Source organism: Erpetoichthys calabaricus, chromosome 10 (genome assembly GCF_900747795.2).
Source record: "Erpetoichthys calabaricus chromosome 10, fErpCal1.3, whole genome shotgun sequence".
NCBI lineage: Eukaryota > Metazoa > Chordata > Cladistia > Polypteriformes > Polypteridae > Erpetoichthys > Erpetoichthys calabaricus.
Genome location: NC_041403.2, coordinates 158,380,030 through 158,401,906, shown reverse-complemented (window position 1 = coordinate 158,401,906; position 21,877 = coordinate 158,380,030). Strand labels below are relative to the sequence as shown.

The following is a 21,877-nucleotide window of genomic DNA, read 5'->3' as shown; positions in this document are numbered from 1 at the left end:
ATATTGCTAGGTTTTTCTCTTCTTTTAAACAATATTATTTTGATTGCCATGAGTATGAAGATAGTTAAGAGAATGGCATCTTCTTTGTACATTGAATTTTAATTTTAAGATAGTTTCATGTCCAAACTTGAACTTTATTGCCAGGCAACATTTACTAGCAATCCGTCCATCCATCCATCCATCCATCCATCCATCCATCCATCCTTCCATCCATCCATCCATCCATCCATCCTCTTCTACTTATCCGAGGTCGGGTCGCAGGGGCAGCAGCTTGAGCAGAGATGCCCAGACTTCCCTCTCCCCGGCCACTTCTTCTAGCTCTTCCGGGAGAATCCCAAGGCATTCCCAGGCCAATCGAGAGACATAGTCCCTCCAGCATGTCCTGGGTCTTCCCTGGGGCCTCCTCCTGGTTGGACGTGCCCGGAACACCTCACCAGGGAGGCGTCCAGGAGGCATCCTGATCAGATGCCCGAGCCACCTCATCTGACTCCTCTCGATGCGGAGGAGCAGCGGCTCTACTCTGAGCCCCTCCCGGATGACTGAGCTTCTCACCCTATCTTTAAGGGAGAGCCCAGACACCCTGCGGAGGAAACTCATTTCAACCACTTATATTCGCGATCTCGTTCTTTCGGTCACTACCCATAGCTCATGACCATAGGTGAGGGTAGGAACATAGATCGACTGGTAAATTGAGAGCTTTGCCTTACGGCTCAGCTCCTTTTTCACCACGACAGACCGATGCAGAGCCCTCATCACTGCGGATGCGCATCGATCCGCCTGTCGATCTCACGCTCCATTCTTCCCTCACTTGTGAACAAGATCCCGAGATACTTGAACTCCTCCACTTGGGGCAGGATCTCGCTCCCAATCCTGAGAGGGCACTCCACCCTTTTCCGGCTGAGGACCATGGTCTCGGATTTGGAGTTGCTGATTCCCATCCCAGCCGCTTCACACTCAGCTGCGAACCAATCCATAGAGAGCTGAAGATCACGGCCTGATGAAGCAAACAGGACAACATCATCTGCAAAAAGCAGTGACCCAATCCTGAGTCCACCACACCGGACCCCCTCAACACTCCTGGCTGCGCCTAGAAATTCTGTCCATAAAAGTTATGAACAGAATCGGTGACAAAGGGCAGCACTGGCGGAGTCCAACTCTCACTGGAAGCGGGTTTGACTTACTGCCGGCAATGCGGACCAAGCTCTGACACCGGTTGTACAAGGACTGAACAGCCCTTATCAAGGGGTCCGGTACCCCATACTCCTGGAGCACCCCCCACAGGATTCCCCGAGGGACACGGTCGAATGCCTTTTCCAAGTCCACAAAACACATGTAGACTGGTTGGGTGAACTCCCATGCACCCTCCAGGACCCTGGTGTAGAGCTGGTCCACTGTTCCGCGACCAGGACGAAAACCACACTGTTCCTCCTGAATCCGAGGTTCGACTATCTGACGGACCCTCCTCTCCAGAACCCCCGAATAGACTTTTCCAGGGAGGCTGAGGAAATCAAAATTAGAGAAAAAATAACATTTTTAGAATTTATAAAGTCACTGCTTATCCAAATCCAACATGAACAGAAGAGCCATATTGTAATCATATTTTATTAGTGAAAATGTTCCCACATGACAACGTAAAAGATTTTAACAATATAATTGAAGAAGGCCGTTGATTAAATAAATGACAGAAGGAGTTGTCCTAGTTAAACGCTCATTCTTATCTGGCGATGTCTTGAAATGCCAGGCAACACCAAGTGATTAGTCAACATTGGCAGGCATTTTGCAAGAGGGTGAGCCACAACGTGAGCTTGTTCAGATGAAGGCTGGTGGGATGTCCTCGTAAGCCGTTGGAAGAGACTTTGATCATTCCAAGAATATAATTTCACCAATATTGAAGTTTTGCAAAGAGATAAAGCTATTCAAGTCCTGAAATCTGATCGGTTGTTCACATATAGATGAGTGCACAAGGAAAGAATAATATGGAAACTCTCAGTGGGGATCGGTTCGACACTGCAGCTGGAATTGCTTGCCATTTCAGTGCTGAACTAGGCGAGAATTTGTCATTGTCATTGGAGAGAATTGGGACTGAAGGCCCACTCTGCAGTGACCGAGCCTCTTGTCAGCGACAAGAATACAAAAGCCTTGGCCGAGGAGTTTGTTGTGTAGACTGAGGAGAACTGGTCCAAAGTTCACTTCAGTGACGAATGCAAGTTTAATTTAGTTGGTTCAGATGGGAAACATTATGTGAGCCAACAAATTGGGTGCTGGGGCCTATCCCAGCCAATACATGGCACAAGGCAGGAAGAAACCTGGAGGGGCAGGCTGCCAGGCCATCACAAGGAAAACACACCCAGTCACCCACACACCCCAGACACACACGGGCCAATCTGGCATTGCCAATCCATCTACCTTGCCTGTCTTTGGATGGTGGGAGGAACCCAGAGCACCCACATGAAACCCATGCAGACATAAGAAGCAATTGGGGGGGGGGGGTGAGTGCATAAGAAAGGGCTTCAGAACCCAACCTGCTGATGAGTTTGCACAACGGGTAGAATTAAAGCTTGGCTTTCCATTTTTAAGATTCAAGACACGCTGGAGGGATTGTCGCACTCTAGGCTGACCTGGGAGAGCCTCGGAATTCCGCTGGAGGGCTTGCCTGGTCAGCCCAGCTCAGCATGTTACTATTGCTGCCATCATCAGTGTAAGCAGAGTCAAAATAACGATGATGATGATGAAGAAAGAGGTTTACATTTATCTCAGCACTTGTGTTGCCTGAGCAAGCAGCAAGCTCTTTGCTTACTGATTCGCATCCAGGAGTTATCATCATGTTGAGCCGAGTGTAATCAATGCATGAGTGGAAGAAGAGGACGAGGTAGCATCCAAACCCAGAACATAAGACGTCAGAGGTAATGCACCATTGAAAAATACTTGTGGCCAGAGAGATATGAACAACATTGAGGTGTGGCAGGGTCCAGGCAGGCCCACCTCATCAGATGGCTGGAGGTCTGCAGAGAAGTCCATCAAGACTCCTTAGGCTGTGTTGCAATAAGTTATGCCTAAAATATTATCAGCTCATCATTTTACCATAAGTGAGCAGAACATGCAATGTATATCCAAAAGCCATACAGTTCATTTCAGAAACCAAACTTTTTCTGTGTCATTTTTTTGACAGTGGCTTTATGTTATAAATCAATTCTTCTGAGGATCGATAGATAGATAGATAGCTATGAGAGGTACTATATAGATAGACATATACAGTGTGGCGAGTGGCTGGGGACGGTACCCAGCCGGGACGCCCGTAAGGATCGGAGGAGGGATTACACCTCCTCCGGACCACAAGGGGGCGACCGCCCTGGTGGCTATGGGGACCACAGGAAAGGAGTGTGGAAGCTCAACCCTATAGGGACCCGTGGTCACCTCCAGGGGGTGCCCGAATGCGTGGAGAGCCCTGGTCGTCAGCACTTCCACCACATCCGGGGAGTGCCGGCAGAAGTTCATTGGGAGACACCTGGAGAAAGTCCGGGTGAATATTAAAGGGGCCTCCTCCCTCAATTCAATGGCTGGAGTTGGGTGGAAGAGGACAGAGCTCGGTGTAGAGGAGTGGAGGTGGTCAAGAGAAGAGAGGCATTCTTAAGAGGCCAGGACTGAAGGGTGATTGGTGCTGAGGCACTGGGTTGTGCGTGGTACACTTTGTATGTAAAATATGAATAAACGTGTCTTGGTGTTTGAACCTTCAGTGTCCGCCTGTCTGTGTCTGGGCCACTTACCACAACAGATAGATGTGAAAGGCACTATATAACACTGGTCAACAGGCATTTTGCTACTGGGATACTTTCACCTGTACTTTAACACATTTCACTTGCTGACTCCAAATCTGAAAACCGTTTTCGTCCAGCAAGTCCCGTTTTTTAGTTATGATGTTCCAGGTCTTGGACAACTAGGGTGACTGGACAGTAAAGGCGATGCATTTCAGCATTTAAGAAATAAGTTTGGTCTCAAGAAAAGTGAAGCCAAAATTAAGGAAGGTGTGTTTGTTGGTCCTGAAGTCCATGAACTGATGCTTGACGATGAGTTCAAAAGGAAACTGAAGCCCACTGAATCAGCAGCCTCATTCGTGCAGGTTGCCCAGAATTTTCTTGACAGTCACAGAGCAGAGCAGAGAATCATGCTGAGGTTGTGGAGAACCTGCTGAAAGTATATCAGCTTATGAAGACGCATTTTTTACATTCTCATCTCGACTTTCTTCCACCAAATCTAAGCGATGTCAAAGATGAGTATGGGGAAAGATTTCATCACAATACAAAGGTGATGGAAAACTGATATCGGGGAAAATTCACTCCGAGCATGATGGGTGACCGCTGTTGGTTCTTGCAAAGAGAGACGGATGTGCGGTACAAGCGCAAAAGTGAGTGCCTCAAAAATATTTGAGCATGCTGACCTCACTTTTATATCGAGGTAAACTGACATAAACATGTTTTAGAGTATCTCTGGTATCGACTTCTGGTTTGATTTCAGAATAAACACATCAAAACAGTTTTGGTGGGACAGAGTCCAAACTCCAGGTAATGTGTTGATTTATTATATTGATATTCAAAAGTGTCAAAAACAGCAATGATGTGTATTTCAAAAATCTGACGTGCTAGCTTAATTCTGATTTCATGTATGAAATAAATGTAAAAAACGTAATAAAGAGCTGCTCTGAAGTTCCCAGTAGCAAACAAAAAATATTTTTTGTAGACCAGTGTAATAAATAGATAGATATGAAAGATACTATAATTATTATTATATAGATACAGTAGCTAGCTATGAAAGTTACTATATAGATAGACATATAGATAAATAGGAATGCACATCTGGAAAGATGTTTCTGTGATTATTGTGTGTGTGTTTTTATTTTATTTATTTATTTATTTATATTTTTTTGTGATTTTTTTCAATTCACATATATGGGGTCTTCAGGGTGGTGCACCAATTCTTTATTATGGTCTTTGTTTTCTTACAATTGATATACACTGTGTATATATATATATATATATATATAATATATAACTGTACTGTATATACATATATATATTGTGGTCTGAACACACATCAGAAAGACTAAAAAGTGAGAACATTTAAAAAGAAAGAACAAAAAAACCTTCTGATGTGACTCTCACAGTCAAGTCAAGAGCAATGCAGGCATACAGCTGCTGTTATAAAGGACCCCCAGTCACGTTTCTCGACACTTTTTTCTTCTCCTGAATGATACTTTGAACGACAGTCCTCAGTGTTGGTGTGTCACAGAGAGGATGTGCAGCGTTGTTCATAGTGGCACTCAGTTTTGCTGTCATTCTCTCCTCCAGTATGACCCCCAGCAGGTCCAGAGTGTGTCCCGTAACTGAGTGTGCCCTTTTAGTTAGCTCGTTGATTTGGTGGGCCTCTCTTGAAGTGATGTTACCAGTCCAGTACTCCACAAGGAACAGGCCTGTCTGCTCCTCTCTTCACTCTGTGCACCTCTGACTATAAATATAACAGGAATTCTCAGATGATTCTGCACTTATGGGGTGTATTTATAGGAGAGGATGAGACAGAGGAGAGGAGTCAGGGGGAGAATGTTGTTTCTTGCTTGAAAGAGAATTGTCTGCATCTTAACATCTGCAAAACCAAAGAACTGGTGATTTATTTTCTCTGCACGAAAGACACTCTGTGCCTGGTCACTATTAAGGGAGTAGATGCAGAGGTGGTACACTGCAACAAGTACGTTGGGGTCTACATTGATGACAGGTTGGACTGGTCTCAGAGCACAGAGGAACGATGTAAGAAATGGCAGAGCAGGCTGATTTTCTTTAGGAGACTGCATTCCTTTATCGTAGGAAGTGAAATCCTTCACGTCTTCTACAACTCCGTGAAGGCCAGTGTGATTTTTGTATGCTGTGGTGTGCTGGGCTGGTAACATCACTTCAAGAGAGGCCAACCTAATTTAAAGGACACACTCAGTTATGGGACACACTTTGGGTACCCTGGAGGTCGTAATGGTGGAGGGAATGAAAACAAAACTGAGTGCCATTATGAACAATGCTGCAGATGCTCGATGTGACACATCAACACTGAGGACTTTCAGCCAATAAATTATTCAGAAGTGTGTCAAGAAATCAATTTTGTTTCATGACAGAATGAGAGCTCTAATAAGCTATAGAATAAAATAATGGGATTTGTTGGCAGACAAGAGAATGAAGTGACAATGGTGTCCTTCCAGGAGCCTCGTTTACAACAAAAAGTTGTGCATGAAACTTCCCACAGGTGGACTTCAGTCAAGTTCTTGAAACATCTCAAGGAGAATTAAAACAAGAGGATGCACCCAACCACAATGTGGAGTGCCACAGCAAAGGGTCTGAACACTGCAATGAATGAGAGATTTCAGTTTTTAATTTTATTTGTAAACCTTTCCGAAAACATATTTTAAAATCTACAACACATGTTTAAATTTACAACACAAGTGTGCAGAGAATGAAGGGGTCTGAAGACGTTCCTAATCCCACTGTATTAGACCTGCACGGCCTGAGATAAGCAGAAAGTACAAATAAAAACCTCTGCCCTCCCACACAGTTACTTTCCTCTCTCATTAGCACTGACACCGCTAGATTGAGCAACAGTTGTTACTTTCAGCTGGACAGCTGCTCATTAGCATTTTTAATTAATACTGTGTTTAACTGAGTCGCCTGCTTACTTTTTTTAATACCATCTTCAGCAGTTGCTGCCCATTAGTAATGAAATGTACAACACAGTAAAGTTTGCAGTAAGTGAAGCAATCTGAATACTTTCTGAAGTTGCTTTATAGTTCATAAACGTATAGTATCATTATTTTATTGTTTTAAAAAAGTTTTTTGTTTTCAGTTTGGAAAGAGATCATATGAGTATATCTGACTATCCTTTTATTTTTAGTAGTAACGCCATTAGTGTTCATTCATTTCAATGACAACACAAACAGTTTACACAAACCCACAGCGCACACAACAGAGTTATACTGGAACAACGAACCTGACTATGTCAAATATAACGTCAAGCTAATGCACAAGTAGTAGACGGTATATTACAAATATAACTTACAACATATCCCCAACACTGCCACTGTACCCCTTACATAGTTTAATTACACTGCGTGCTACTGAGGCAATGCCCAGAATCGTAATACGGACGAACTTGTAGTGCATGATGACACTTAATGAATTGGACAATAAACCGGGTGCTCCTGTTCCAAATAGCCACAGGGTGGTCAGACTTTACGGTTGCTTGTCTGAGGTTTGTGTTTTTGTGTTTTTTTCTATACAGGACTGAGTGTCTTTTTAGAAGAGCCCTTTCATTTCACTAAACAAAATTCCTGGCTTGATCCCCAGCCATCAAGTTCTTCATGTCTGAGGCCTACAGACAGCTGCGCAATCCAACGTTGCTCTAGTCTAAATGGTCAATCAGAAGACCACCCCTCACTGTACACGCCTCCCACTCCATTCTCGTGCCATCCGTGGCCCAACTGCAGCATGGACCATCTGAGGCCTTGACTAAAGTAGAGCTATGCAGTGTGGTCAAGCAGGTAGGGAGGTTTTGGACAACTTTAGCTCCAATTCCTTTTCCTGCTTTTGTTTTCTCTGGTCCGGATGCTTCATTCTTCACTTTCTATGGAAGAGGGAGTTGGGGGTGGGGAGAGGTGGGTTTTTCGGTTTCTGCTCTTCAGATCTCCTCGCTGTCTGTGGCCTTGCTCCACCGGTGGCAACAGTTTGCCGTGATGCCCAAGAGAAAGTTAGTTGCAACCGAGGCAATGGAAACCACAAAGCCGACAAAAGCAATGAAGAGGTAGTCATCGAGTGACAGGGCGAAGCGACAGGCCCGGAAACTCTCCTCTGTCAAGGAGAAGAGGGGGATGCCCTCGAGTTCAGGAGGTGAATGGCACTCGGCTGTCAACGTGGGACCTGGAAAAGTAAAAACGTCCATGTTTAACACAACAAGTTTAACAGCCACATAATCTGTTGAAGGCCAACTTCACAAATATAAAAAAAATGGATGAACACTCGCCAAGGTCTACAAGCACTGTACTATGGAAAAGCCTTAGGGCGACCATATCCAGCAGGGGATGCGTACTCCCCGGGAACGTGTCCTTTTAAGATTGTAGGCCTACTTGAAACAACATGTGCCCCCCAGAGATTAAGGCAAGGAAATTATGGGACAAAAGAAAGATAAATGCAAAGCAAGATGTAGAGGACAAGAAGATATGGAACAAGATGATCAGCTGTGGCAACACCTAACAGGAGCAGCTGAAAGAAGAAGAAGAAGAAGAAGATTACTGCTAATAACAAAACAAGTGAGGGAGCCTATAGGGCCGGACAGTGGTCTTACAACAGTGCAGTGGGGTCTGCGATGATCACATGTCCATTTATAGAGCAGCAGGAGGCATAGTCCTGGGCATAGATGGGCAGCAGATGTCATTTGTACTTCACTGTTTTTCTTAGATATATATATATATATATATATATATATATATATATATATATATATATATATATATATATATATATATATATACTAGGGGCTTTGCCCCCTGCTCGCTTCGCTCACCAACCCCATGGCCTGCACTCGCTAGCCTCTTTGCAGTTCTGCCGCTCGCGTATGGGGATGTGGAAGTACAATTTAAACAGATTTTTATTTTCATGGCAATTGTTACATATACATAACAGAACTAACTATTTTACATTACAGAGAGTAATTAGCCATAATAAAAAAGAGTAAAACATAATAAATTGAAAGTCAATTATGCTTCATGTTGCGTTAGAGGTATTCATTACGTAATACGATTTCGTTCTGTTTGGCTTTGAAATTAACACACAATTAATTTTTAAATTTACACTTTTACTGTAAAACTTCAGTAAAAACAATTTTTTGAATTAAATTTTTGTCCATACCGCATTGAATTTTGATTCTGTGTTTGGACTTTCATCGTGATAACGCAACGCACAACTGCCTGTGAGTGAATTTCGTTCGTTTCTCTCTATTAAATAAAACGACTTTTTCGAAAGTTTGGCTCTGACATTTGTTAATTGTCTTTGTAAAAGCTATTCTAACGGGAAACTGTTAATGTTTTAATACGAATGACATATCAAGATCTCCTTTGGTGTCTAATGTTATCCCCTGAAGATGTACTACATTGCCTTTCTTGGATACATCCTTCATTCTACAGTAATCCGTGTAGTGGAAGACCAGATGGTGTTAACGGTTGTAGATATTCTTTGGGATGTTATAAATTGATGTTTTCATCTTCCGCACCATCACCACCAACTGTTTCAGCATAGTATATTGATACACATTTAACCATTTTGCCGTGTAACCGATCAATTTTTTTGGCACTCGTTTGAGTTGAGTTCATCATTTCTCGGTGCTAAGATTGCCCGTGTACTCATTTTTTCTGTTGATAACCCTTTATGATGAAATTCTTCAATAAGATTTGGACATAATACGTCTTCTTTAATTGGGAACTTAAAGAGAGGAAAATGTTAACATTTATAAGTGCTGAGAGAACAAGAACTGTGTCTGTCAAAAGCATTCACACGAATGAGAGGTGAGAGGACCGTGTGTGTGGCTGAATATGGTGGAGAGGAGGGCAGGACCTGAAAAACATCTCATGGCCAAAGTCTCGTCTCGCAGGAGTTGAACTCTTGAAAAAAGTCTTGTCTTGTCTCAGGATTTCTTTATATAATATACTATATAATATAAAGTTCTATCTATCTGTTATATATTGCCTTTATATCCTATCTATCTATCTATCTATCTATCTATCTATCTATCTATCTATCTATCTATCTATCTATCTATCTATCTATCTATCTATCTATCTATCTATCTATCTATCTATCTATCTATCAAGTCAATACCAACATGGGGAAAACGTGTGCGGTGCAAACAGGCAACAAGTGGTCCCTAAAGAGTGTCTCGATTCATGCTCAATAATCCAGGTAAGGAAATTCTAGAAAGTTGATTCAGTTCATCTGGACATAGTTCTTTTCCAGGGAGATACGTTACATAACTCATCCAAGTGACTTCCTCAGTCTTCCTCAGTCCCTAAACAGTGGTTTCTAAAGAGCGAGGGGGTGTTTGTTTTATCTTTCACCCTTAAAAAGTAATTGTCTTTTTTGCCATTGGACTGTATATAAATTTTATAATTTGGTCACTGGTACTAGGGTGTTGTACCGTGTCAGCCATTATGGATGGAGTGAGATGTCAAGCAGAATGAAACCTTACATTAACTAACTATAAAGATTACAATATGCAAACTCAGGCCCCTTCTTCATTATATTTTGCCTGAAGAAGAGGTCTGAGTTGCCTCGAAAGCTTCCATATTGTAATCTTTTTAGTTAGCCAATAAAAGGTGTCATTTTGCTTGACTTCTCACTATAATTTGGTCACAAAAGACAAAAAAACGGTCCATTATCAGTGCACGTAATAATAATAATAATAAATATGCAACTGGTGATGAATGTTCTCCTGTCTTAGACTGAACCAGTGCCCAGGACTCCAGACCAGTTCAAGTCTGTGGCTGGAAGTTCACTGCCTAGACTGGTCAGGTCAGGTCAGGTCAGATTGGGGGGCATGCACTGGTACAGCGCATTGCTGCACTCACCACACGATGAAACAGCTCAGGGTCCTGGTTAGCAGTAGGCAGACACATAGTCCAGTGTCACCCTCTATCTGCCGCAGTCAGGGGGTGTCCCCTTGGCCTGTCCAAACCTAGACTGGGATTTCTGAAATTGCCAGTCTGAGAGAGCAGCTCAAAAGAGAGATGAACCAGAAGAGGGAAAGCAAAAAACACTACCTTGGCTTTTAGGTGGAAGTCATTTTTTAACTATCTATCTATCTATCTATCTATCTATCTATCTATCTATCTATCTATCTATCTATCTATCTATCTATCTATCTATCTATCTATCTATCTATCTATCTATCATATAATGCCTTTCATTTGTATCTCTCTGGCTATCAAAAACTTTTGTTTATTTTAACCTTTGGGCCTTTGTATGTTAAAGGATTTGGACCTCCTGCTTTGTAGTCTAGGAAAGTGTTTACTTGTGTAATAAACATACATTAAAAACTCGCTTACAGATCACAATAAACTATATTAAATTGGACTGCACTGCCAACACTGATTCTCAGTGTAAGAAAGGACAGAGCCGACTATACTTCCTTAGAAGGCTGGCATCCTTCAACATCTGCAATAAGATGCTGCAGATGTTCTATCAGACGGTTGTGGCTAGAGCCCTCTTGTACGCGGTGGTGTGCTGGGGCGGTAGCATAAAGAAAAGGGACGCCTCACGCCTGGACTAACTGGTGAGGAAGGCAGGCTCTGTTGTAGGCATGGAGCTGGACAGTTTGACATCCGTGACAGAGTGATGGGCGCTGAGCAGGCTTCTGTCAATCATGGAGAATCCACTGCATCCACTGAACAGGATCATCTCCAGACAGAGGAGCAGCTTCAGCGACAGACTGCTGTCACCGTCCTGCTCCACTGACAGACTGAGGAGATCGTTCCTCCCCCAAACTATGCAACTCTTCAATTCCACCCGGGGGGGGTAAACGTTAACATTATACAAAGTTACTGTCTGTATACCTGCATTGTTATCACTCTTTAATTTAATATTGTTTGTTTATCAGTATGCTGCTGCTGGAGTATGGGAATTTCCCCTTGGGATCAATAAAGCATCTATCTATCTATCTATCTATCTATCTATCTATCTATCTATCTATCTATCTATCTATCTATCTATCTATCTATCTATCTATCTATCTATCTATCTATCTATCTATCTATAAATGATACATTTAATATACGTTATTTTATATTTATCACCATACTAACTAAGACTTTTAATGTAGTTATCTTGGAAGAATATGCTTATGGGTTGCACGGCGTTGCAGGTGGTAGCACTGCTGGCTGGCAGTAAGCAGATTAAGGTTCATGTTCTACAGTATGTGTTCCCTGTGTGGCATTTGCATGTTCTCCTTGTCTCCATGCCAGTTTCCTCTGGATACTCCAGTTTCTACCCACAACCCCAAAACGTGCAGATTCGGTGAACTGTATTGATAAAGTGGCCATGGTGTGTGTGAGTGTGTGCGTGTGTTCACTCTGTGATGGACTGATGTCCTGTCCAGGGATTGTTCCTGCCTTACACCCTACAATTGCCAAGATGGATAAATGGAACAACTTCAGGTTGTGAAAACACTAATAAAAAATAAACATTGATACTATAAAAGTAACAATAATAGTTTTTCTTTGTCTAGCCTATCTTAGAAATGTGTGTTACTTGTCGAGAGCACGATAAGATTTTGCGTGCTCACGACATCTTATTGCGCGCGCACGCGATAACGTTTCTGGGAAACTCGTATGCCTTTAGGGGATCGCGTGCGCGCACAAAATATATCTCGTGTTTTTTGTTTTTTTTTCTACGTGTTCCTTTAGGGGCGAAGTAGTTTCCAGCTTATTATACAGAAATTTTGAAAAGCATACTCAATTTTTTTATGCCATTAGATAGACCAAGCATTTTGTGACATCATAGAGCAAAGAAAAGAGACTGCTTACTAATAGAAAGGCACCTTACGTTCAAGGTCTAATATAGTATTTGAATTTTTTCAAAGATCTGGCTTAGCAAGAGCTTCTTTGATTTCTCTATTCTGTAAGTGAACGCCGAGAATTTCATGTGTTACATTTCTGCTTTTTAGACCTTGAGTATCGCCAGCCCTTTTCTGACATGCATCGAGATTTTGCTATTCAGGAATGTTTCTCACAAATCAAAATAGATAAATATGCCAATGTTTAAAAGTACTGTAAATGTGGCAATGAATAAAAAATAACATGATATGTGAGAATAAATGATTTAATGTGTCACTAAATATATTTACTGTTGCTTATTTATGTATTGTTTCTTCAATTATGTGTTTCAGTGACGCCGCAAGTTGAAACAAGCCCTGAAATGAAAACTGTCAGTTTCAATTGTCAAAGATGAAATGTCGGGATCTAACGAGAGGTGGTGTTTGATTGAACGGCCAAGGCATTTAGAGAAACAAACCGCGCAATCGCAAAACAGACAATAGAAGCGATGCAGAATGTACTGTACATACTTGCGTTGCTTTTAAAGACCGTTATAGGACACACTCTGGACTCCCCTGGAGGTAGCTGTCATGATTTGGTTTGATTTTGGGTCCTCAAAGGCCGTCTGTGTTTATTACTGTCGTTAGGTCAGCTTCCAGTGTTGCTAGGGGCGTGGCCTCTGAGGTGAACACGACGGGATAAAAGAACTGCAATGAATGCATGAAAGCATGATCTGATCTGCCGATACCACATCTCTGAAATATTGAAAGTGTATCTTTTCTCGCGTGTACTTTCGGTTTCGACCCTCTTGTTCTCTCGTCCACGATGATTGTCTCACGTACTGGGATTCGCTCTCATTTCGCATGTGTGTTTGTTTTTTCGTTTATCTCCAGGTTTTTGCTCAGAATTCTTATATGCCAGTTCTCTGACCGAACAGCACTGGCAAAGGAGAGAATGAAACAAAACTGGGTGCCATAATGAACAAAGCTACACGTCCTCTCTCTGACACACCAACACTACGGACTTTCAGCCAACGAATCGCTCAGCAGAAGTGTGTCAAGAAACACTGGGGGCTCCTTCATACACACAGCAATATGTCTGTATAGTGCCTCACTGGGACTGGGGCTGCAAAGCCAGAAGTTTATTTTCTCCCTTTTAAATCATTCTGGTGTATGTATATATATATATATATATATATATATATATATATATATATATATATATATATATATATATATATATATATATATATATATTCACGGCATTCGAAGTCTGTGTCACAATCTGATAGTGTGGGTGGTTACCTACCAGGTAACGCTTTGTGCTTGGCCAGCAATCTGCTATATATATATATATATATATATATATATATATATATATTATTATTATTATTATTATTATTATTATACAGCTTATGTTTAAGGCCGAATTTCATACCTGACAACAAATAAAATTCTATCTATCTATCTATCTATCTATCTATCTATCTATCTATCTATCTTTATTGTCTAAAGCTAATGTTTTTCATTTTCTCTCACATGTTTCTAGTATATGATTATATACTATTTTTATTGTTCTTTTGTTATTTCAAGGATGTGCCGCATCATGGCATTTTTGTATTATCAGAATATGGACTGTATGTGAATTAACTGTGTCATCTCAAGCTTAGTAACGTTTTACAACATGTAGGAGTGCGGCAACAATGTGCACAACCTCAGGTGGCGTTGTTTAACATGTCGGTCTGCTGTGAGTGGGGCACTTGATGGCCGATGGTCTATGTTTACTCTACCAACTGGGTGCCATATGAACAAAAATTCATGTTTGTTTGTTTTTACGTTCATCTCCCGGTTTTTGCTCAAAATTTTATCTGCCATTTCTCTGACAGAAAAGCACTGGCAAAGGAGAGAATGACAACAAAACTGAATGCCATATTAAACAATGCTGCACATCCTCACTCTGACACACCAACACTGAGGACTTTCAACTAACAAATTATTCAACAGTAGTGTGTGAAGAAAGGTGACTGGGGCTCCTTCATACTGAAAGGCAATATGTTGTATAGCACCTTTCTGGGACTGGAACTGCCAAGTCAGAAGGTTTCTTAATTTGTAATTTTCTTGCTTTTTAGTCATTGGGGTGTGTATGTTTATCTATCTATCTATTTAAAGAACTTCATCCCTCCATCCATCCATCCATCCATCCATCCATCCATCCATCCATCCATTATCCAACCCACTATATCCTAACACAGGGTCACGGGGGTCTGCTGGAGCCAAGCCAGCACAGGGCGCAAGGCAGGAACAAAGCCCGGGCAGGGAGCCAGCCCACTGCGGTAAAGGACTTCAGTAAAAAGCCAGATTTCCTCCTGGGGACAAATACAATTCTGTCTATCTATCTAGTGCCTTTCATTATCTATCTATCTATCTGTTAGATACTGTAGATATGAAAGGCACTTTATATCTATCTTTATTATATAGTGCCTTTCATTATCTATCTATCTATCTGTTAGATACTGTAGATATGAAAGGCACTTTATATCTATCTTTATTATATAGTGCCTTTCATTATCTATCTATCTATCTGTTAGATACTGTAGATATGAAAGGCACTTTATATCTATCTTTATTATATAGTGCCTTTCATTATCTATCTGTTATATAGTGCCTTTCATATCTACAGTATCTATCTTTATTATATAGTGCCTTTCATATCTATCTATCTTTATTATGTAGTGCCATTCATTATCTATCTATCTTTATTATATAATGTATTTCATTACCTTTCTATCTATCTTTATTATATAATGCCTTTCATCATCTATCTATCTATCTATCTATCTATGTTATATAGTGCCTTTCATATCTACAGTATCTATCTTTATTATATAGTGCCTTTCATATCTATCTATCTTTATTATGTAGTGCCATTCATTATCTATCTTTATTATACAATGTATTTCATTACCTTTCTATCTTTATTATATAATGCCTTTCATTATCTATCTATCTACCTATCTGTTATATAGTGCCTTTCATATCTACAGTATCTATCTATCTTTATTATATAATGTCTTTCATTGTCTATCTATCTATCTGTTATATAGTGCCTTTCATATCTACAGTATCTATCTTTATTATATAGTGCCTTTCATTATCTACCTGTTATATAGTGCCTTTCATATCTATCTATCTATCTTTATTATGTAGTGCCATTCATTATCTATATATCTTTAATATATAATGTCTTTCATTACCTACCTTTCTATCTATCTTTATTATATAATGTCTTTCATTACCCACCTATCTATCTATCAACCAACAATCCACCAATCAAAAACACAACTCGCTAGAACCCGCCCTCCCAACTTTGACAAGTTTAACTGACAGTTTTCATTTCAGGACTTTGATTATGTTACGTGTGGTTTCACAGAAATTAACACATGAAGAAATAATTAAATACATACAGAAATAGGCAGCAAAAATATATATTTCATGAGAGATTGAATCATATGTGCTCAATTTATTGTTGTTAGTGTGTATTCATTGGGGCATTCAATGGTGCTTTAATTAATTAATCAAATTTATTTATTTATTTTGCCAGAGTGGCATCTTCTCTTGACAGAAAACAAGACTGAAGTGATTCGCTTTGATATACTGCTGTTTCCATACCTCCCATGTACGGCTGTGGTAACTTTTCTTAGAAACTTCTAGAAGGTTTTGCCATAACTCATCTTTTGACTTTGGCCCGAGGCTTTTGCACAGTACTGCACATACCTTTAGTCTCAACCTTGCTGTAGTTTTAAGAATATGTTTGTGTTGTTTCATGGACATGTGCTAATCATCACCTTAAATATGGACTGCTGTATCCCAGGATAAACAGCTCCAAACCAAGTGCCTTTATTAATTTATATTATGAATTGATTTTGACAATTGTATGAGTGATCGACATAAGCATCTAATCACTGATCTACTGAACCTGCCTAATCTAATTTAAGGACACAGAGACCCAGTGCCAGTGCCAGTAGGTAGCACTCAGCCTCGTACGGGACCCTAGCCTACGACAGGGCATGCACACCCATGTTCATTCCTACTGAGTCATGAAACGCATAAAATACAGTAGGAAAACCGTGAGGGAAGGGAAAAGTGCTTCCAAACATCATACTTGTCTGAGATTTTGTGTAATAAAGACTTAAAGACAGGTGTGAATAAAGGCCAGGACGCACAGCGAGGTGCTAACACTCAGCCCTGTGGCACTGATGAACTCCGGTCCTGTCTTAATTTTGATTTGTGGCTGACCATACACTTTTCATATAACTTTAGCTTTTAAAGGCTGTTCACCATTATATATTTCCCATCAAACCCCAGCCTAATGAATTGATTAATTCAAATCATATGTAGGGCTATTCCAAGAAACAACAAATCCCTGTTGTTCACAGTATTAGTTTTGTCACGTGTACAGAATGCAGTGAAACGTTAACTTTGATGTCTGCCCAACATGTAACACATCGGAGGCAGGGACTCTCTGGTGCAGGTTTGAAACCCTTGTCATTCTGCGGACCCCATACTCTGTGTCGGTGTGTTGTTTGGCGGAAGTGAAGTTGTGTCTTTTATTTTTATTCTTTTGTTCACTCACCTGCACTGCAGCGGTGGATCTTGTTGCGCACCCAGTTCAAGAGTGGCTCTACTGCACAGCCACACACCCAAGGGTTTCCTTCCAGTTGTAGGCTTGACAGTCCTACCAGACCATCCAGTACTTGCACACTTAACACCCTGAGGCCACAGTGACCAACATCAAGCTCCTGAAGAAGCGCTAGTCCGGCAAACTGGTCCACAACCAGTTCCGTTAACCAGGGATTGCGGGCCAACCGGAGGAAGGTCAGCCTCTGTGCTGGATGAAGAAGACTAGCTGGCAGGGAGGTGAGGTTGTTTCTACTTAGATCCAAGAATTGCAGCTTTGCCTGGCTGGAGAACATTCCGTGCGGGAGTGTCATGATCGAGTTGTTACTAAGGTCCAACCAAACAAGTTCTGGCTGGCAAGACAGGTACCCACTCGGCATCATTTCAATGCTGTTGTGAGCAAGGCTGAGATTACGGATGCCCCTTGGCAGCAGAGGAGGTGGTGAGAAGAGCTGCTGATTGCTGCAGTCAACGGATGTCAGGTTCATGGTGCAAGTGCACAAGGGAGGGCACTTGCCGCTATTTGAACCCAGAGCAGCAGAAAAGGAGGACGGTGCAACAACCAGACAGAGGAAAAGGAGCAGAATCGCAGACAGGAAGAAACTGGGGAGATTAAAGGGAGCACGTGGAGGAAGAGGGGGAGAGAGAGAGAAGAACAAAGGTGAAGAAGGAGAGACAGAATGGCTTAATGATATAAAGGGATAACAACAAGATGGATAACTACAAAACTTCTCTAAGTGTTTAAAGGACAGCATGGCACCAATTTTGCGTCAAAGGACATGAACTGAAAAGGAGACTGGGTCAGTTCCAGTAAGTAAAATTACAAGCTGAGCCCACTGCTCACTGCTCTGCATGGTAAGGAGGTCATTGTGAAGGAATTCAAAGAGGCTAATTTCAATAAAGCATTGGTTTTTGTAAGATAATGATTGATGAGGAATAAGCTCATTTCAGTATTAACTGCGTGAGCATTGGAAAATAACACCCTTGCTAAAAAGCCCCCAGAAAGGCAGACGATATCCTGAGTGCAGCAGTCATGTCAGATTACAATGGATATAATTTAATGAGAAGCATTTGTTTTATTTTTATTCGGTGGACGGTACTGCCTTTCTTATTTACAGAAATTCGAGTTACAAATTGCTTTCGATAAAAAACCACTTGAAAGTTCCAGCATCCACTAGACCTAAAGGTGCCACACGCGTTTCTGCACAAACTCTGTCCATCACAAAATGGAAAAAAATAAAAGGCTCGTTAAACCAGTGAAGGGGAAGGATGATCTGTATGGAAGGGATACGTGATTTGTGAGTTAATGCACCACTCTCTTCCTTGACAGTTCCTTTCCAAAAATCATTCAGAGTGAAAAGGGCAGGTAAGGGACACCTGGTCAGCCTTCGCTTTCTTCCCAAAGCTGTCGCCGCTGCCGCCACCGTCGTCGCTCCTTCAGCCGCTTAACGAGTCCGTCATCGCCGAAGTGGAGGTCTACCAAATGGCTCTGAAAGAACAGCATAGTTTATTAGCGGGGTGCGCACACATCGTCAGTCTAACAACTTCCTCGCCCCCCCCTCTTCCCCTGTCCATTGTGCTAGTTGGCTCCGCTTGGCCATTACGAGTGACAGCATGCACTACGGTCACACAAAGAGGCGAGCGCCGGACAGCGGCGTACGGTCCGGGAGGGCACTCAGCCGCTGGAAAGCAAACACCAGACGGGTCCAAAGTGCCCGTTTTAAAAGCATCCGCACAGCCGCTGCCATTTTCTCCCGGCGAGTCGGTTTCTGTCTCGAACTCGCCAGTACACTCACCGGTGTCACGGTGGCCAGGGAGGCGTGTCTGCGAAAGGCGGCGCGGCACGGAGCAGACCCAAACCGGACCGAGTCGACTGGCAGCACCGCTGCGGCTGCCCTCTCACCGGCGTGTGCAGCCTCTTTTATTTGGGTTTCTTCGATTGACTTGTCAAAGCCATTGGGCGAGCAGATCTCCCAAGTACGAACAGCCGAACCATGCTAGTTAGTATACGTGCGTGTAAGTATGAGTGTGTGCTAGAGAGAGAGAGCGTCACACACACATTGTCTCCCTCGCGACTCCACTCAATCAAAGGCCGAGCTCATCAAACGCCTGACGTCACGGAACCGCTTTAGCGGCACGCGGTGGGAGACGTTGGGCGCATGCGTAGAACATCTGGTCGGCTCCTCGGGAGTCATCGGGGCGGGAGGGGCATTGCGACGTCGTGGTTTCCCAGACGCGGCGAAATCCCTCTTGTGACGGCGTTTCCTCCTCACGTTCCCCGTTCGCATGTCACCTCAGTGACCGTCTGTGACGTCTGCCCGAGATCCAGATGGAAGAAAAGCCCACAGCATGTCAACTGAGAAACGAAGTAATGTAGTAACCGTTCATCTTGGAAAAGCTTGTCGAAAGCGCCATGTTAATATGACACACGGAGATGTGATGGAGACCACCCAATTTACATAATTGGTAATACATTTTATTTATTGAACACCATTCTAAAATGGAAGACCCTTTTTTGGACAAAATGAAATAACTAATAAAATAATAAATAAAATGCATTATGAAAAGTGACTCGTTTTTACTATTTTTTTCTTTGAACAGTAATAGAAAGTTAGCATTTTTATTGTTTTTGTTGTTTATTGCAGCTGTTTATTTATGCATCATTTGATTGCCTTATCAGCAGTATATACTTACCTGAACCACTATGCACTAGTCCAGGGGTCCCCAGCTCTGGTCCTGGAGGGCTGCAGTGTCTGCAGGTTTTCATTCTAACCCTTTTCTTAATTGGTGAGCAGTTTTTGCTGTTATTTAACTCCTTTTCCTTTCACTTTAATTAACCTGTTTTTGAAGATTTGTTCTTCTGAATTGCTTCATTTCTTTCCTTAAATGGCACCCAGACAGAAATGAACAGAAGACCAACTAAGCCAGGGGCTCAGACTCCCACCATTTGCTTCATTAGGCGTTGATTCTTGTCGTTAATTAAACTTGTTCTTTAATTCCATGGCTTGTTGCTGCTGTCATTGTGCATTAGCAGACATTTCTGAAATTGATGATTTTCTCATTTCAAAGAGTGCCGTTAAAATGTTTTATGGACCTGAGCAGATCATCAATCCTGAGACCTTCATCTTTCTTTATTTTCAGATATTGGTATGATGGACACCAGTTATTTTGGCTCATTTTGTATCTCATTATTGTTTGGCTGCTAATGAAGGAAAAAGAAACAAATTAAGGGGTCTGAGTCTTCAAGAGCAAGTCAAATAAAATGAATTCAAAAGAAGTTAATTAGTACCAAAAACAGGTCGCTAATTAAGAAAAGGGTTAGAATGAAACCCTGCAGGCGCTGGGGACCCTCCAGGACCGGAGCTGGGAACCCTTACATTAGTGTATGTGACAATGCAGATCTAATCTCATCTAATCTAGTAATAGCAAAATGATATGTGAGTGCAAATGATTCAGTCTATTACAAACTGTTTTTTGTTGCATACTTCTTATGTATTTATTTCTTCATTGATTTATTTCACTGAAACACACACATAACATAAAATAAACCCTGAAGTGAACACTGTCGCTTTCACTCGTCAAAGTTGAGAGGGCGGGCTCTAGCATGTTCTGTTTTTTGATTGGTGAACTGTCTGCAGCGTAGACGTCTGTGCTTTGCTTGACTTAGGAATTCTGTGGCTCATGCGCACAACCGGGACACATTGCAAGAATGATATCTCTCAGCTGGCTTGTAAAAGCCTGGAATCTGACAGGAAAGTCTTGGCTGACCTCCTTGGCCTGCTGCCACCACAGCGCTTGCCAGGAAAAGCAGTTTCAGAAGACGAGATGAGACAAGATGAGAGATGAGTCTGCCCTCAGTCCTGGAATGCCTCAGCCTCCTCCACCGCCACTATCCTGTCTATTATGTGTGGCAGAGCCTTTAGTTCTGCTGCACCCGGAATCTGGAATGAGCTCCGAAAGCTCCAAGTAACCCTAGCTGCGGGACACAGGATGAGACAGGGTCAGATGTCAGGTGGGGTTGGATATTCAAGTTTTGCCATATAAGGAAGTTTTGATCTTAGATGTGTTATTATTTATTGAAGGCATGATATTCTTGGGCGGCACGGTGGTGCAGTGGGTAGTGCTGCTGCCTCGCAGTTGGGGGACCTGGGTTCGCTTCCCGGGTCCTCCCTGCGTGGAGTTTGCATGTTCTCCCCGTGTCTGCGTGGGTTTCCTCCGGGCGCTCCGGTTTCCTCCCACAGTCCAAAGACATGCAGGTTAGGTGGATTGGCGATTCTAAATTGGCCCTAGTGTGTGCTTGGTGTGTTTGTATGTGTCCTGCGATGGGTTGGCACCCTGCCCGGGATTGGTTCCTGCCTTGTGCCCTGTGTTGGCTGGGATTGGCTCCAGCAGACCCCCGTGACCCTGTGTTCGGATTCAGCGGGTTGGAAAATGGATGGATGGATGATATTCTTGGTAGCAATTATATTGTTCAATTATTAATCAATGGCAAAGGTAAATACTGTCCCCTGCTCTACCTGATTACAGGGGTAAGTCCAGCATGTGCCCCCTGCCCCATCACGAGTGATTGCCCACTCCAAAACTCCAACAGCATGTG

The 21,877-nt window shown here is 42.2% G+C and overlaps 1 protein-coding gene across 1 annotated transcript; it reads right to left on the bottom strand.

The window, feature by feature from the left end:
* Positions 1-6,475: 6,475 nt before the first annotated feature.
* LOC114659632 (leucine-rich repeat-containing protein 55-like) lies at positions 6,476-19,434 on the bottom strand. Its single transcript, XM_028812216.2, has 3 exons — positions 19,077-19,434; positions 17,237-18,769; positions 6,476-7,943 (listed from the first exon to the last, which is right to left on the bottom strand). The coding sequence occupies exons 2-3, from the start codon at positions 18,033-18,035 to the stop codon at positions 7,705-7,707; spliced, it is 1,038 nt and encodes a 345-aa protein (XP_028668049.1). The 5' UTR covers positions 18,036-18,769; positions 19,077-19,434; the 3' UTR covers positions 6,476-7,704.
* Positions 19,435-21,877: the final 2,443 nt, after the last annotated feature.

Bases quoted from the DNA above. Each gene is read 5' to 3' on its own strand.
- LOC114659632 (XM_028812216.2), bottom strand. From the start codon at position 18,035: ATGCTGTCCTTTAAACACTTAGAGAAGTTTTGTAGTTATCCATCTTGT. The intron at 7,944-17,236 runs GTGAGTGAACAA...TTACTTTTCCAG, and splicing joins GATCCACCGCTGCAGTGCAG to GTCCCACGTTGACAGCCGAG.